The sequence below is a fragment of the Puma concolor genome, chromosome C2 (assembly GCF_028749965.1).
Source record: "Puma concolor isolate L17-30 chromosome C2, mPumCon1.1.hap2, whole genome shotgun sequence".
Taxonomy (NCBI): domain Eukaryota; kingdom Metazoa; phylum Chordata; class Mammalia; order Carnivora; family Felidae; genus Puma; species Puma concolor.
The window spans coordinates 151915773-151931827 of record NC_141675.1 but is presented as its reverse complement, the minus strand read 5'-3'; the positions used below and the strand labels follow the sequence as shown (position 1 = coordinate 151931827).

Sequence of the window (16055 nt, the reverse complement as noted above, 5' to 3'; positions counted from 1 at the left end):
CTTTTACACTAAATGCTTTCTTCAAGGCATAGTTCCCCAGCAGTGCCTGCTCCTGCAAGGTGCTAAATCTGCTTTTGAATGGCTAAACTCTGGGCTGGGTCTCCACTGGCTGAGTGTTTTTCCTCATTCTTTGATTGCCAGCCATAGCCCTGAGAACACCGGTGCTTTTAGCCTGATTCAGGACGTTGGTTATCCTGTTTCTTTTCACGTTTCCCATTCACCCTCATCTGCAAAGTCCTCTTGCCAAGACGATCGTTTATCTTCTTATCCTCCAGAGCTGACATCCTTCCTCTATTCTTAAAGCTGGAAATCAGCTAAATATGTGTCTGAACTGTAAGCTTCTGAGCTCTGCTCTCATCTTGGATCAGAGAGGTCAGATTTGAAATGCAGAGTCCTACTGAAACGCTGGTCAGGTGAACCCTACTCTGGCTGCACATCTGGTGGGAGGTAGAGAAGTTGGTGATCAAGTGGAAGGAAGGCCACATGTAGAGCCAGAAGGAAATTCTGAGGATTCTTTTTCCAAATATTCTAGACCCATTAGTGGGTTTCCACCTTTTTTTTTTTTTTTTTAACATTCATTCTTGAGAGAGAGCATGAGCAGGGGAGGGGCAGAGACACCACACACACACACACACACACACACACACACACACACACACAATCTCAAGTAGGCTTCAGACTCTGAGCTGTCAGCACAGAGCCCGATGAGGGTCTCGCACTCACGGACCGTGAGATCATGACCTGAGCCCAAGTTGGACGCTTAACCAGCTGAGTCACCCAGGCGCCCCAGTGGGTCTCCACCTTTTGACTGTGAAGGACTTGCATTTGTTATTTTTCCTTCTAAGACAGTGATTCCCATCTTTTAAAATGACTTCCTGAATTAGAAACATTAGATTCAATTTGGAATCTAAGGAGAGAAATGAAATACTAAGGAATAGGATTTTGTGGGGTGGAGTTCACCCTTGGAGGGCTACAAACTCTTGTGATATCTAGAACTTTTTCACTCTCCACCCCCACTCCCCTCCATCACCCTCAAACCAGTTTTTTCCCATTTGGCGGGTATACGGTCCCCACTGAGAATACCTGTTTTGAGGACTCCATGTTTAGAATAATATGACTGCCTCTCTGTGGACCAGGTACTTTGCGTATTACTCCCGTTGGTCTCTCCCAGTAACCTCCTGAGGTAGGTAGTCTTACCACTTCTGCCTTACAGACAGGAAACCCAAGCATGGGTTTGAGTGACTTGCTTGGGTCATTTGGGTCATATAGCTATTAGCCAGGGGAGCCAGGACTCAGTTCCGGAAGTTGGGCTCTGGAGTCCTCCCACTATCTAGACTGCCCTGGAACAGTGTGGAAATAAGTCAACTGCCTTGATTCTTTTCTTTTTTCTTTTTATTATTCTTTTTTTTTATTTAAAAAAATTTTTTTTAACGTTTATTTATTTTTGAGACAGAGAGAGACAGAGCATGAACGGGGGAAGGGCAGAGAGAGAGGGAGAACTAGAAGCAGGCTCCAGGCTCTGAGCCATCAGCCCAGAGCCCGACGCGGGGCTTGAACTCACAGACCGCGAGATCGTGACCCGGGCTGAAGTCGGACACTTAATCGACTGAGCCACCCAGGCGCCCCTCTTTTTTCTTTTTAAAATGGAGATACAGTTCACATACCATAAACCTCATCCTTTTAAATTTTTTTTTTTTTTTTTTTTAACGTTTATTTATTTTTTTGGGACAGAGAGAGACAGAGCATGAACGGGGGAGGGGCAGAGAGAGAGGGAGACACAGAATCGGAAACAGGCTCCAGGCTCCGAGCCATTAGCCCAGAGCCCGACGCGGGGCTCGAACTCACGGACCGCGAGATCGTGACCTGGCTGAAGTCGGCCGCCCAACCGACTGCGCCACCCAGGCGCCCCAACCTCATCCTTTTAGAGTATACAGTTATAATTCATTAGCTGTGCGGTCACCACTGCTACCTAATGCCATTTTCATTGTGCCCCAAAGAAGCTACGTATCTACCAGCAGCTGCTCTCCACTCCCCCATCCCTGGCCTGGCCACCCCTAATCTACTTTCTAACTGTTTAGATTTGTCTGTTTTGGATAGTTCATACACATGGAATAGTGTAATATGTGACCTTTAGTTATCAGCTTCCTTCACTTGGCATCGTGTATTTAAGGTGCAGCCATGTTGTGACAAGTAGGTGTGTTGTGATGTAGTTGTGACATGTGACATTCATCTACATGTGACATTCATTCTTTATCATGGCTGAATAATACTCCACTGTATGGATATATGCACTTTGCTTATCCCTCCCTCTGCTGATGGACCTTTGGGTTGTTTCCACTCTTCGGTTATTGTGATTAATGCTGCTGTGAACACCTGTATACGACTTTTGTGTGTGGACGTACATTTTCAGTTCCTTTAGGTACATACTTAGGAGTGGAATTGCTTGGTCGTTTGGTAGTTCTATGTTTAACTTTTTGAAGAACTGTCAGGCCTTTTTTTTAATGTTTATTTTTTTATTAAAAAATTTTTTTTAATGATTATTCTTTTTTTTTTTTTTTAAATTTTTTTTTTCAACGTTTATTTATTTTTGGGACAGAGAGAGACAGAGCATGAACGGGGGAGGGTCAGAGAGAGAGGGAGACACAGAATCGGAAACAGGCTCCAGGCTCTGAGCCATCAGCCCAGAGCCCGACGCGGGGCTCGAACTCACTGACCGCGAGATCGTGACCTGGCTGAAGTCGGACGCTTAACCGACTGCGCCACCCAGGCGCCCCTTAATGATTATTCTTGAGAGAGAGAGAGAGAGAGACAGAGTGTGAGTGGGGGAGAGGCAGAGAGAGAGAGAGGGAGACACAGAAACTGAAGCAGGCTCCGGGATCTGAGCTGTCAGCACAGAGCCCGATGCGGGGCTTGAACTCAGCGAACCGCAAGATCATGACCTGAGCTGAAGTCGGAAGCTTAACCAACTGAGCCACCCAGGCGCCCCTAATGTTTGTTTATTTTTGAGAGGGGGAGAGAGAGACAGGGAGAGAGAGAGAGAGAGAGTGTGAGCAAAAGAGGGAGGGAGGGGGCAGAGAGAGAGAGGGAGACACAGAATCTAAAGTAGGCTCCAGGCTCTGAACTGTCAGCACAGAGCCCTGTGTGGGACTTGAACTCCTGAGCTGTGAGATCATGACCTGAGCCGAAGTTGGATGCTTAACTGACTGAGCCACCCAGGTGCCCCAAGCCTTTTCCAAAGAGGATGCGCCATTTTATATTTCTATCAGCAATGTAGTGGGCTTCTGATTGCTCAACATCCTCCGTAATACTTGTTAGTAGCCATCTTTTTGATTATATCCATCCCAGTAGGTTTTGATTTGTGTTTCCCTTAATGACTAATTAGGGATGTTGTGCATCTTTTCAAGTGCTTATTGCCACTTGTATCTTTTCTTTGGAGACATGTCTGTTCAGACCCTTTGTTTTCTAGTTCTTTATGTTGAAGATGCAAGTCTTTTATCACATATGTGATTTGCAAACATCTTCTTCCATTTTGTAGATTGTCTTTCTATTTCCTTGAAGCTGTTCTCTGAAGCATAAAGATTTTGATGAAGTCCAGTTTATCTGGTTTTTCTTTTGTCGCTTGTACTTTCGGTGTCCTATCTGAGAAACCATTGCCTGATCCAAGGTCATGACGATTTACGCCTGTTTTCTTCTAAGAATTTTGTAGTTGTAGCTCTTACATTGAGGATTTGATCCAGTTTGAGTTGATTTTTGTACCTGGTGTAAATAGTGCTAGGTAGGGGTCCGTTTTCATTCTTTTGCATATAGATACCCAGTTGTACTGGCACTGTCTTTGAAAAGTTTGTGGTTTCTCCGTCGCCTTTCTGGGCAACCTTGTCCAAAATCAGTTGTCTGTAGATAGGTGTGTTCATTTCTGTGCTCTCAATTCTGTTCCATTGATCTATATGTCAGACCTATGATGCCAATTGGACCTTGACTTTTGAACCCCACGTTTCCTGGATGAGCAGGTAATGTCACGGTTTGACTTGTGGCAATTCCCCTTACTTCTAGGGTTGGGATTTGCCCCAGCCTTGGGCCTGACAATACTTCATTATCTAGTTGTTTCTTCAGTGCTGTTAGGATGATGTTCTATTGATGTTACCCAGCGTGTTTTCACTGTTTTCAGCAAGAGTCACTTCTAAAAACCTAACCTATCAATATAAAAAAATGGAATTCAAAATCATTTATGTCTGTTTATGAAATTTGGGGCAGTGTATCGCGGAGACAATTTTGGGAAGCCGAGAAATGTTTCATGGCATCTTAACAAAAGACCACTCTGTTGCTTTTAAAACCAGCTTCATTAATAGCTAATAATAGTGGCTTTCACTAATTGAACACTTTTTCTGTCCCAGGCTTTCTGCTGGGGGCATTACATATATTCTTTAATCTCATTAACACAACAAACCTAAAAGATGACTGGAATGAGGAAGCTGGGACTCACGGGGTTCTGAGATTTGCCTGAGGACACACAGCCAAGATAAGCCCAGTCTGACCCTGACCCAGGTCCTTGACTCCAGAGCCAGGCTCCTGTCCCTTGGGGCACCCCTTCTTGTCCTAGTTTCACATTCTTCTTTTACAAAAACTGGAGCACATCAAGGACGGAGTTTTGAACCGGGACAGGCGGGAGCTCTCTGGAGTTTTCCAGTTTTAGGAATCGCTGGGAAGCCCCTTTAGAACTTCTGACTACAGAGTCCGGCACGCCAGACGGAGCCCGGAGCCCAGACGGGAGGTGTTCACAGGCCCCTGGGGAGTTCCGGTGCAGTTGGTCTTGGACCACACTTAGAGCAAAGCTGGTCTCCAGGTTACATTATAAATCACTGGATATTGTGGACCTGTTGCTTTCTCCTATTTCCTGTTATTGAAGGCAAATTGATGTGTTTCCATGTCTGGAGAATGGCCCTTTCCCCTTTCAGCTCCTTGAAAAGTGGTTGGGACCTCAATCGCTTTTATTTATTTATTTATTTATTTATTTATTTATTTATTTATTTATTTATTTATTTTTTAACGTTTATTTATTTTTGAGACAGAGAGAGACAGAGAATGAACGGGGGAGGGTCAGAGAGAGAGGGAGACACAGAATCTGAAACAGGCTCCAGGACAGAGCCCGACGCGGGGCTCGAAACTCACGGACTGCAAGATCATGACCTGAGCCGAACTCGGACGCTCAACCGACTGAGCCACCCAGGCACCCCCTCAATTGTTTTTAAAAGAGAGGATTGTATTTAGTACTTTGGAAGCCTTGTTGTCCGGTGGAAACAAGAATGTTCGAGCCCAAGCCACTTTGATGTTAATAAAATGCGATATCCAGTAACTCATTATGTTTGACTGTAATTTAGTGGTGGGAGTGGAAGGGAAAAGTAAAGTATCAGGTTATTTTAGAGAAGAACAATCTCACCCTCTCTTTGTCTTCCTCCTCCTTCACCCGTGTATTCTCAGATCGTGAAGTGGTCCGACTGTTGTTTGCCATTAGCTTGCAGACCTGGGGATCCTTACCAATTAATCGCTGAAGCAAGTGTGGACAACTTCAGCAAGCTGGGGGTGGCGTTCATGGAAGATAGACTCCAGATGGCTGATGGACTGGTACCCCAAAAGATCGTTTGTAAGTGACTTTAGAAATGTTTCCATCAGGGGTGCCTGGCTAGCTCAGTTTTAAGAGCATGATACTCTTGGTCTGTGGGTCATGAGTTCAAGCCTCAGGTTGGGCATAGAGATTACTTAAATAAACAAAAACTTAAAAAAAAATGTTTCCATCATAGCCATTGGTTATTAGCTTAAGGACTGTTGAGCACTCTTGTGCGGTGTGGCTTAAGGTCGATGCTTATCTTTAATGCATTAAATGGGTTGGATATAATTATAATAGAATGAGGTTCATACACGTGTCAGGTTTTTTGGAGGTGTCTTTAATTTTTTAAAATTGATTTTACTTAATTGTTTTTTAAATGTTTGTTTATTTTGAGAGAGAAAGCACGTGAGCCAGCATGGAAGCTAGCACACCGGGGAGGGGCAGAGAGAGTGGGGAGAGAGAGAATCCCAAGCAGGCTCCGTACTGTCTGTGCAGAGCCCGACGCAGGGCTTGATCCCATGAACCTCAAGATCATGACCCAAGCCGAAATTGAGAGTCACGCTCAACTGACTGAGCCACCCGCCACCCCCATTCTAAATTTTTAAACCAGGATTTCCCATAATTGCACTGTCCATGAGATGCTGTGCAAATGTAGAAGCCATATAATATTTGTTTCACACAATCTAAAAAATATAACTAGTTTCTAGACTGTAGTTCGACTGAATGGAAAGCATAGCCAGTGTTACTATAAAGATATAAATCTAGGAGTTTTTGACTTAAAAAATATATATATTACAATATATTACAATATATATTACAATATTACAAAGTCTTTTTTTAGGAAACATGCAAAATGTTTTTCCTTAATTGGGCTTAAAAATTGGGTTTCTATGTCCATGAAAGCCTTCATTTGTATCCTGAGCAAATGTGTATTATTAGCTCCGGAAATCTGTGTAAATTACTTAATTTTCCCATTTGGCATGTGCATGCGCCTGATACCATGTCAGATGTGTAACAAGTGCTCAATAAATGCTTAAAAATTCTTTTTAATATGTCTATTAATGTTTATTAATTTCTGAGAGAGAGAGAGAGAGAAGGAGGGGGAGGTGCAGAGACAGAGGGAGACACAGAATCCAAAGCGTGTTTCAGGCTCTGAGCTGTCGATACAGAGCCCCATGCGGGACTTGAACCCATGAGCTGTGAGATCATGGCCTGAGCTGAAGTTAGATGTTTAACTGACTGAGTCACCCAAGCACCGTTTTTTTTTTTTTAATGTTTAGTTTTGAGAGAGACCGCATGAAGTGCCGGGAGAGGGGAGGACAGAGGATCCGAAGTGGGCTCTTAGCTGACAGCAGCAAGCCCGACGCGGGCTTGAACTTATGAACTGCAGAGATCATGACCTGAGCCGAAGTTGGACTCTTAACCGATTGAGCCACCCAGGAGCCCCATCAATAAATGTTTTTTTTTTTTTTTAATTTTTTTTTAATGTTTGTTTATTTTTGACACAAAGACAGAGCGTGAGCAGGGGAGGGGCAGAGAGAGAGGGAGACACAGAATCAGAAGCAGGCTCCAGGCTCTGAGCTGTCAGGACAGAGCCTGACGTGGGGCTCGAACCCACGAACCTTGAGATCATGACCTGAGCCCAAGTCGGACGCTCAACCGACTGAGCCACCCAGGCGCCGCAATAAATGTTTTTTGAATCAGAGATTGTAAACTTCTATTTCAGTCCTGAGATAAGATACTGCAAAGACTCTTCTCCCCCATGGATCCTATGAAGTGTCCCAAGAGCACCTGCTGCCTGGGGTGTGCTTGGACCCACTAGATACAGACCTATTTTTGTTTCTTAGTTTCATTCTCTTACAGGAGATGGATGCCCAAGAAATTGAATCTGTAAGGAAGTAGGCCTGATGACCTCTCTGATTCACATGGGACAGGTGTTGTGGAAACGCGGGGTTTCACTGGGAGGGGGTCATCAGGCGCCACCCCCTCCCGCCCCCCCCCAGCAGCAGGAGCAGTGACTTGGATCCAGAGGATGCCACAGAGTTGTGGTGGGGACATAGGTGGGACTGGCAGGGGGCTGCCCTGAAGCGAGAGTCACAGAGTGAGGAGAGCACCATGCAGTCTTGAACTGAGCTCTGTGACAAACCAGAAGCGTTGATGGGCTGTGTGTTCTGTTTGTATTTTAGCAGTGCACTTGCAGGACTCCACTCTGAAGGCACTTAAGGATCAGGCCTCAAACAAGCAAGCTCAGATCCTACAGCAGAATCCTGAACCTTCCGTTGAGAGTAAGCCTGAGCCAGACGTTATGGAGCACGTTGGTGGAGATGACCTCAAGGTCCTTGGTGCACAACCCACAGAAGGGAAAGATGGTACCTCTGGCCGCGAGCCTGCTGGGGAGGGTGACGTAGGAGTGGGCTCCATCGAGCACTGTCACCTCCATCTGTCTAGTTGCCATGAGTGTTTGGAGCTTGAGAATAGCACCATTGAATCTGTCAAGTTTGCATCTGCGGAGAAAATTCCAGATCTCCCGTATGATCACAATGGCACTTTGGAGGATGTTGCTGATGACATCTGCCTGGACAGAGAAGGGAGGAAAGTCAACATCACGGGGAGGGCACCCAATATCCTCTTCTACATGGGTTCTGCCTCCCAGGAATCCCTGGGCAGGTTCCAGGAGGTCCGGTCCGTTCTGGCTGACTGTGTGGACACTGAGAGCTATACACTGTACCCCCTGTCAAGGGAAAGTGCTCTCAGAGACCCGTGGTCGGACAACTGTCTGTTGTTGGTCATTGCCACCAGGGAGGCGATTCCTGAAGATCTTTCCCAGAAATTCATGGCCTACCTTTCTCAGGGGGGGAAAGTGTTGGGCCTGTGTTCGCCCTTCACGCTTTCTGGCTTTCAGGTGACGAGCAAGAGTGTGCTGCGGGAGACAGTCCAGAACTTGGTTTTCTCCAAGGCTGACCAGACCCACGTGAAGCTCAGTGTCCTGAGCAGTGGCTATGTTTATGAGGAGGGCCCTGGGGGACAGCTCAGCCTGGGCAAGCTCCAGGGTCACCTGGAGAATGAGGACAAGGACAGGCTGATAGTGCAAGTGCCTTTTGGACCACGTGGAGGAGAAGCTGTTCTTTGCCAGGTATGGAGGCCGGCATCCATGTGATGACCTTTGGGGATCTCTGACTGAGAGCATGCTCTCTAAGGTCGCACACTGAAAGGCTCAGGAGTCTGTGTTCGTGGGGTGCTTTTTGATCCTTGCCTGGGAGTTTTTGCTGACGGGGAGTGGGTTTAGATGAGGGCTTTCCTGTCATTTGAATATCCCATTTCACCAAAATAGTCGTGATGGAGGGACATAGCAGCAGGTGTCATGGCCAGTTAGACTCCTGGTTAACGGAGGATTAGTCAGAAAATTCATTCCTGTTTTGATCTGTACTGGTATTACTCTTTCCAAAATATATTAGTTTATTCTTTTGTCTCAAAGCACAATATAATCGAACCTTTAGTTAATGTAGGGAGTTGAGTGCCTTGGGCTGGTGATTTTAAGTGTTAGTAACCATCACATTACAACATTATAGGTGATGCCAGGGACTACATGAATGAATGAATGCTCACCAACTTCTGGGGTAGTGAGTGTTGAAAACACTTCAAATCCTCAATTCTTTTATGATTCTGTCACTCTTAAAATCTAAGTGCTGAGAAAAGTTGCAAAGAGAATATTGAAGCGATTTAGTTTTGTGGCAAATTAATACAACCTACCCTCAAATAATACGGCTTTGGGGCGCCTGGGTGCGTAGTCGGTTAAGCGTCCGACTTCAGCCAGGTCACGATCTCGCGGTCCGTGAGTTCGAGCCCCGCGTCAGGCTCTGGGCTGATGGCTTGGAGCCTGGAGCCTGTTTCCGATTCTGTGTCTCCCTCTCTCTCTGCCCCTCCCCCGTTCATGCTCTGTCTCTCTCTGTCCCAAAAATAAAATAAAAAACGTTGAAAAAAAAATAAAAAAACAAACAAACAAATAATACGGCTTTAAACTGTGTGGGTCCACTTGTGTGGATATTTTTGGTTAAATACAGTACAGTACTATAAATGTATTTTCTGTTTCTTATGATTTTCTCTCTCTTTCTGTCTCTCTTTTTTTTTTTTTTTTGTGAGAGAGAGGGAGAGAGAGAGCTCACGTTGAGTGTATGCGAGTGGGGAAGGGGCAGAGAGAGAGAATCTTGAGCAGACTCTAAGCCCAGTGCAGAGCCCGATGTGGGGCTCAATCCCATGACTCTGACCTGAGATCATGAGCTAAGCCAAAATCAAGAGTCAGACGCTCAACTGACTGAGCCACCCAGATGCCCCATGTTCCTTATGCCTTTCTTAATAGTTTCCTTTTCTCTAGCTTACTTTATTGTAAGAATAGAGTATATAATACATGTAATATACAAAATACATGTTACTTGACTATTTTATTGGTAAGGCTTCTGGTCAACACTAGGCTATAGGTTAAGTTTTTGGAGAGTAAAAAGTTATATGAGCATTTTCAGCTGCGTGGTAAGATTGGCACGCGAGCCCCCACATTGGTGAAGGGTCAGCTGTATGTAGGGAAGGAGACAGCGGGAAGGAAGGACTTGCTGTTTCCCTTCCCAAACCTTCCCTTTGGCTCATCTGCTGTTTTTTTTTTCCCCACCTTCTTTTTCCTTTTAGTTTTTTGTTTGTTTAAGCAGATGGAAGCAGGAGAGACTATTTCAAAATCCCTGATCATTTACTGCAAACTTTTTAATGCTTCAGGGCAGAAGTTTTTGATAGAGTTAGATGAACACTTGTTCTTAAGGATTTTTTTTTCTTTTTTTGAATGTTTACTTACTTTTGAAAGAGAGAGACAGAGACAGAGTGTGAGTGGGGAAGGAGCAGAGAGAGAGGGAGACACATAATCCGATGCAGGCTCCAGGCTCTGAGCTGTCAGCACAGAGCCTGATGTGGGGCTCAAACTCACAAACTGCGAGATCATGACCTGAGCTGAATTGGGATGCTTACCCGACTGAGCCACCCAGGTGCCCCTTTAAGGATTTGTTACCTTAAATGAGAAAACTGAGTGATTGTAGGTATTTTTCCCAGAATAGTTCCCAGGATGAGTATAACAGATTTTGTTTCATTACAGGGATGTTTTTATTGAATTAGATAATCATTTCCTTTTTTTGTTGTTTATTTTCATTTCATATGTCGTCCTAGGAGCTAAGTCTTTTGGGGTTTTCTGACCAAATATTCTTCATGGAGGTATAAATTTGTCTCTTTACTATTCCAAAGCCCACTCATTTGTTCTTAAGCTAATGCTCAGGCAAAGATGCCTGCAGTGAAGAAATCTGGACATCAGGGTAGGTGAATGTGTGCAAGCCAAGCAGGTTTCACGGAGGCTGCAAAGCACATGAATTAGTTTGGAGGCCTAATAAATGTTCCTCTTATCTTTTTCTCTGCAAAGATGGTAACTATAGCAACTGTGCATTCTCAGAAAATCCACTTAAAAACCTGACTTCCTAGAGCCGTATTTCAGTTTTGAATAGTGACTTTTACCACCCCTGTGCACAGACTTGTACTAGAAAATTGATTCGGCACCGTTGCGATGCATTTCTGGGAGTTACATGGCAACTCTGTTGGCTGCACCATTTAAATTGACCCCGTTACTGTCATAAAATTTGAAACTGCATGCATCGCTCTAGAAAAAAAGGCAATATGATGCAGCTTCAAAAATCAGATTCAGAGGATTAGAATGTCATTTTTGATTTTAAATGACTTCCAGTCTCTGTGTGACAGGCTCACCGCTTTCTCCTTGGGCCTGTGTCACTACGGTACCTCGCCACCGAGATCAGCCAATAAATGTTACCACAGACTGGCCAGTTTCCTCTTTCCTTGGTCAATTTCACAGTCTTCATCTCTAATAAATGGAGTAATGATGTAACCCAGTAAGAGGGTGCAAAGCACTTCAAGGGCAAACCACAGCCGCACAGTAGGTGGTGGTCTCATGGCCTAGGAGCTGTGTGGGGATGCCTTTACCCTTCATCGTAATAATAAATGGAGTAATGATGTAACCCAGTAAGAGGGCTCGTAATAAAGAAAAAGGAAATTTTCGTGTGCTTCCTATAATGATCAGGTTTGCAGGGGAAATTTAAGGCTGTGGGTTCATGCTGACACTTGATTATCAAATGGACCAGGACCTTGGCACGGAGTTGCTCAAGTAAATGTCTCTCAAATGGATTTAAAAATATTTTATTTCCTTCTGTGGCTTAGCACATGGCAGCAGTGGTATGGCGTTTACAGTGGGGTTTCTCAACCATGGCACTGTTGACATTGGGGCTGATCCTACCTCGTTGTGGAGTCAGTCATTCGTGCATTGTAGGGTGTTAGCAGTATTTCCCAACAGATTCCTGTAGCAGCCCCCACCCCCAACCCCGCCCCGGTCCTCAATTTGTGACTGGAGATGTTTTAGTTCTGGCTTTTGGTCTGGTCAGAAAGCCTTAATTTTAGAAGAAGCCAAGTTATAAAAATGGACCCATCAGTATGGTAACAGTATTCCAGCCAGAGGATGTAACATTCGTCAGATGCCATAGAGAACCAGGAGTGCAAATCCAGAAGCACATGCTTTTCTGTCCTGGGAACTGAGGCACAGAGCCCCAAATCTGTCATAGAAGCGCTGACTCTTGAAGTCACAGAAGCACTCCTTGCACAATGTCTGTGTCACCTCCTGGAACCCTGGAGACCTGCCCGTGGGGCTAGCCCTCCTTGTCTTCCTCAGCGAGTTCAGCACACCTCACGTGTGTGCTTGGATCTTGTGTATATCACTCAGGCTGGGGTGTGCGTGTGTCATTCGTCACTCTCACGCCTTTCTCCTGGGCCCACTTTGCTCATTTTATTTCTGCACCTGTAAGGGGTAAGCTCCAGGAGAGCCGCGTGCTCACATGAGTTGAACGTGACCCACAGCTCTGCTCATTGCCCCAGCACTGGCTTTGTCCACTGGAGAGGAGAGGCCACATTTAAGGAGAGAACCCAGGGGAGAAGGAGACCCGGCAGGCTTTGGATACTTTGAAGGATTTTACTTTTCTCCCTCGTCTTCTCTCCAGGGCTCTTTGGAGGACAGACTCACCCCTGCTTCAGTGGCCAGCTCACCCGCTGTAGTGGCAGGACAGTCTCTACAAACCTTTTCAGATTGACATTGACTTTGAACAGTTGGACCATTTTGGACAGTATTTTTGACTTGGTGAAGGCTTGGGTGGGAATTGAGGGATTTTATATCGTCTGAAGGCTGGCACTTTGCTTTTTATTTTCATAATGCTCCTATAATATCAGGTCAGGAGCTCTGTGTACAACAGAAACCTACAGCGGACCCCTGTCAAAAGCAAAATAAAGCAAACATGCTTAGGTTGCTCAATGTTGTGGCACCCTCCAAGGCTCTAAGGGCCACTTAAAATCTGATCTCAAGAGGGCCAGAAGTTCGAGTCTGTTCCTTTATACCAAGGCACACGCCACTGCTAGGAAAGTTCTAGGTGAAGGGAGCTAGAAGATCTAGCATGTTCCTTCAGACCATGTTGATAGTTGGGACTGGTTTGATTTTAAGTGGACAACAAAGCCTGAACTAGACAGATGAAGTCCTGAATCGTAAATTCAATCAGAGGGTCGTGGGTTGGGCCTTTCTGGGGTCCCTCAAACCCCACTCCTATGTGAAGGCCTGCAGACACTCTTACAATGGTGAATAAGGCTATATTCCTCCCTGGTATTGTTCCCCAGTGGTTGTGACTAACAGGTAGAGTGAGAGTTTCAACATGAACATCACGCCTCCCTGAGTTCAGTAGGGACTTCACTTGGGTTCTCAGCCTGATGGGATTTCTTTCTTTTTTTTCTTTTTAATGTTTGTTTATTTTTTGAGAGAGAGAGAGTGAGCTTGCATGCACACGCCAGGGGGAGGGGCAGAAAGAAAGGGAGACAGAGAATCCAAAGCAGGCTCTACACTGTCAGCACAGAGCCAGATCCGGGGCTTGAACCCACGAACCATGAAATCACCACCTGAGCCAAAGTGGGAAGCTCCACCGTCTGAACCACCCAGGCGCCCCAGAACTATTGTATTTCTAAGCATTTCGGTCGAATGATCAAGTTAAGCGACTTGCCCAGGATCCACTGCCTGGTTAGTGATAAATGTCTGGACCTGGACAGAGTCTGATCACTATCCAGGCTCCTTTCCGGCATCGCTTTTCTGCCTGACAGCCACCGTGTCAGTTGTCTCCTTTGCATCTTTTTATTGCTTGTCATTACTCTCCAAATGTTCAAGTTCAACATTTACATGCTGTTGATAATTAGGATTCCTGTTTTAAGTTTTCAGAAGAGCCGGCGAGGATATTGTTTCTATTGAGGTCGGTAAGTGCCCCAGTTTACCAAGTAGTATCTTTTTCCCTCAGGCGCACTTAGAACTACCTCCCAGCTCTTCAGTGGTGCAAGCCCAGGAAGATTTTAATCTGCTCAAATCAAGCAATATGAGAAGATACGAAGTCCTTAGGGAGATCCTGACAACGCTCGGCCTGAACTGTGACCTAAAACGAGCTCCTGCCTTAACGCCTCTGTACTTACTGCCTGCTGCCGAGGTGAGTGTGTGCGCTCAGCCCAGAAGGGGGCGCCTTGGATGCCTTTCTTCCAGATGGTGACCCTTTTCCTCAGGGGTTCCGTTGCGGTGGGTTTATGGTGTTGATTTCTGTTTTTATTTTGACTTCAGATTTGGGAGCTGCCTTAAAGATATCCAAGTATAGCTGATATTTTTGGTGTTTGTTAAGGGAGGGAGGGAGAGAAGGGAGTTTAGAAGGTATTAAATCTTAAAGGTCACATCCTATCCATTTTATGGTTAAAAAAAAAGGGTCACTCTTTTATGTGTCAAGAGTGTATTTGGAAACCACACTTCATTCATTTGGGATTAAAAACCTCTGTTTTGATTTGGGCCTTTCTCAGTGAATATTTGGATGGGAAAACCCCAAGTTTTGTTTCATTTGTGCTGATGTCTGCCATCTTGTGGCGGAAGCGCTCTGGATTTCAGTTTAGATCTAGTTGTGTCTAAAAGGAAAATGCCCATGGAGCTGGGAATGTATTCAGGAATTTTCCCGGTCTTGTGTCTGCACTTGATGCCTGTGGTTGTTACCTGGTTTGGGCAGGTTGCCAGGTTCCCTAGGGGTGTCTCCTGCTAACCCCTTTGCTTTGTTTTGTCAAGCTGTCAATTTCTTGTTAATTGTGGCAAATGATTTTGCGGGTCTTTTTCTCATCTCCCGTAAATGGGGAAATTTATGAGTTTAGTGATGTAACCGTGCAGTTTTAGCAAATATCTGATAGTCCAGGTGACTCTAAACACCAAACTTACCTGCTTTCCCTTGTCCCCCATCTCTCTGTCCCCCCCCACCCCCCGCTGCTGTGTGTGTGTGTGCGTGCGCGCATGCACACGCTCTCTCTCTCTCTCTCTCTCTCAAAAACAAACATTAAAAAAAATAAAAAAAGAGGAGGAACTCCCTTTTAGGTTATACTCTGTCCCTTGCCAAACTTAGTTTTCAGAGGAGAACAGAGCTGTAGGCTATCTGGGTGGGATTTGCTCACTTGTAGAAGACGGGTATAAACTCTGAGGGTTCTAGTATTAAGATACCTTATAGGATTGGGGCGCCTGGGTGGCACAGTCAATTGACTGGCTGACTTTGGCTCAGGTTGTGATCTCGTGGTTCATGGCTTTGAGCACCGCTTCAGGCTCTGTTGACAGCTCAGAGCCTGGAGCCTGCTTCAGATTCCGTGTCTCCCTCCCTCTCTGCCCCTCCCCCACTTGCGTGTGTGCTCACTCTCTTTCTCTCAAAAATCAATAAACATAAAAAAAATTTAAAGAGATAGCTTATAGAATTGTATGAGGTCTATAAGGAAAAATTCCTACAAGAAATATGTGAGGGGTGCCTGGGTAGCTCCATCGGTTAAGTGTCCGACTCTTGGTTTCAGTTCAGGTCGTGGTCTCATGGGCATGGGATTGAGCCCTGTTTTGGGCTGCATGCTGATAGCACCGAGCCTGCAGCCTGCTTCAGATTCTGTGTCTCCCTCTCTCTCTCTCTGCCCTTCCTCCGCTTGTGCTCACTCTCTCTCTCTCAAAAATAAATAAATAAACTTAAAAAAAAGTCCAGTGATTAGTAGTATTATTATTAGATTGTTGAGAGTTTTGATAAATTACATGTGTATAATGTGCCCAAAAGTACCTGCTGCCCAGTCTAAAAATAGACTATAGATAATAATTTTAAATTTTAAAAATGAATAATATTGCAATGGATGATGTTTTTTTTCATTTAAGAGACATTCTTTTATTGCATTTTCATTATGGCCTTCAGCCAGTTTGCACTCTTTTTATTTTATTAAAAAAAATTTTTTTTAACGTTTATTTATTTTTGAGACAGAGAGAGACAGAGCATGAATGGGGGGAGGGTCAGAG

General features: G+C 45.1%; 1 protein-coding gene and 1 non-coding gene across 7 annotated transcripts in view; one reads left to right on the top strand and one right to left on the bottom strand.

Moving 5' to 3' along the window:
* HLCS (holocarboxylase synthetase) overlaps positions 1-16055 on the top strand; it is a 231872-nt gene that overhangs the window by 24984 nt on the left and 190833 nt on the right. For all 6 annotated transcript variants that reach the window (XR_015240443.1, XM_086675952.1, XM_086675953.1 and 3 more), the window contains 3 exons: positions 5476-5638; positions 7789-8735; positions 14017-14199. Coding sequence is in view for 5 of the 6 variants with exons in the window: in XM_025914001.2 (XP_025769786.2) it covers positions 5476-5638; positions 7789-8735; positions 14017-14199 (1293 nt within the window). In the remaining variant the exon portion in view is untranslated. The remainder of the gene's footprint in view (positions 1-5475; positions 5639-7788; positions 8736-14016; positions 14200-16055) is intronic.
* Positions 7196-7280, bottom strand: TRNAP-UGG (transfer RNA proline (anticodon UGG)). Its single transcript has one exon. It is a non-coding gene; the product is annotated as a tRNA-Pro (tRNA).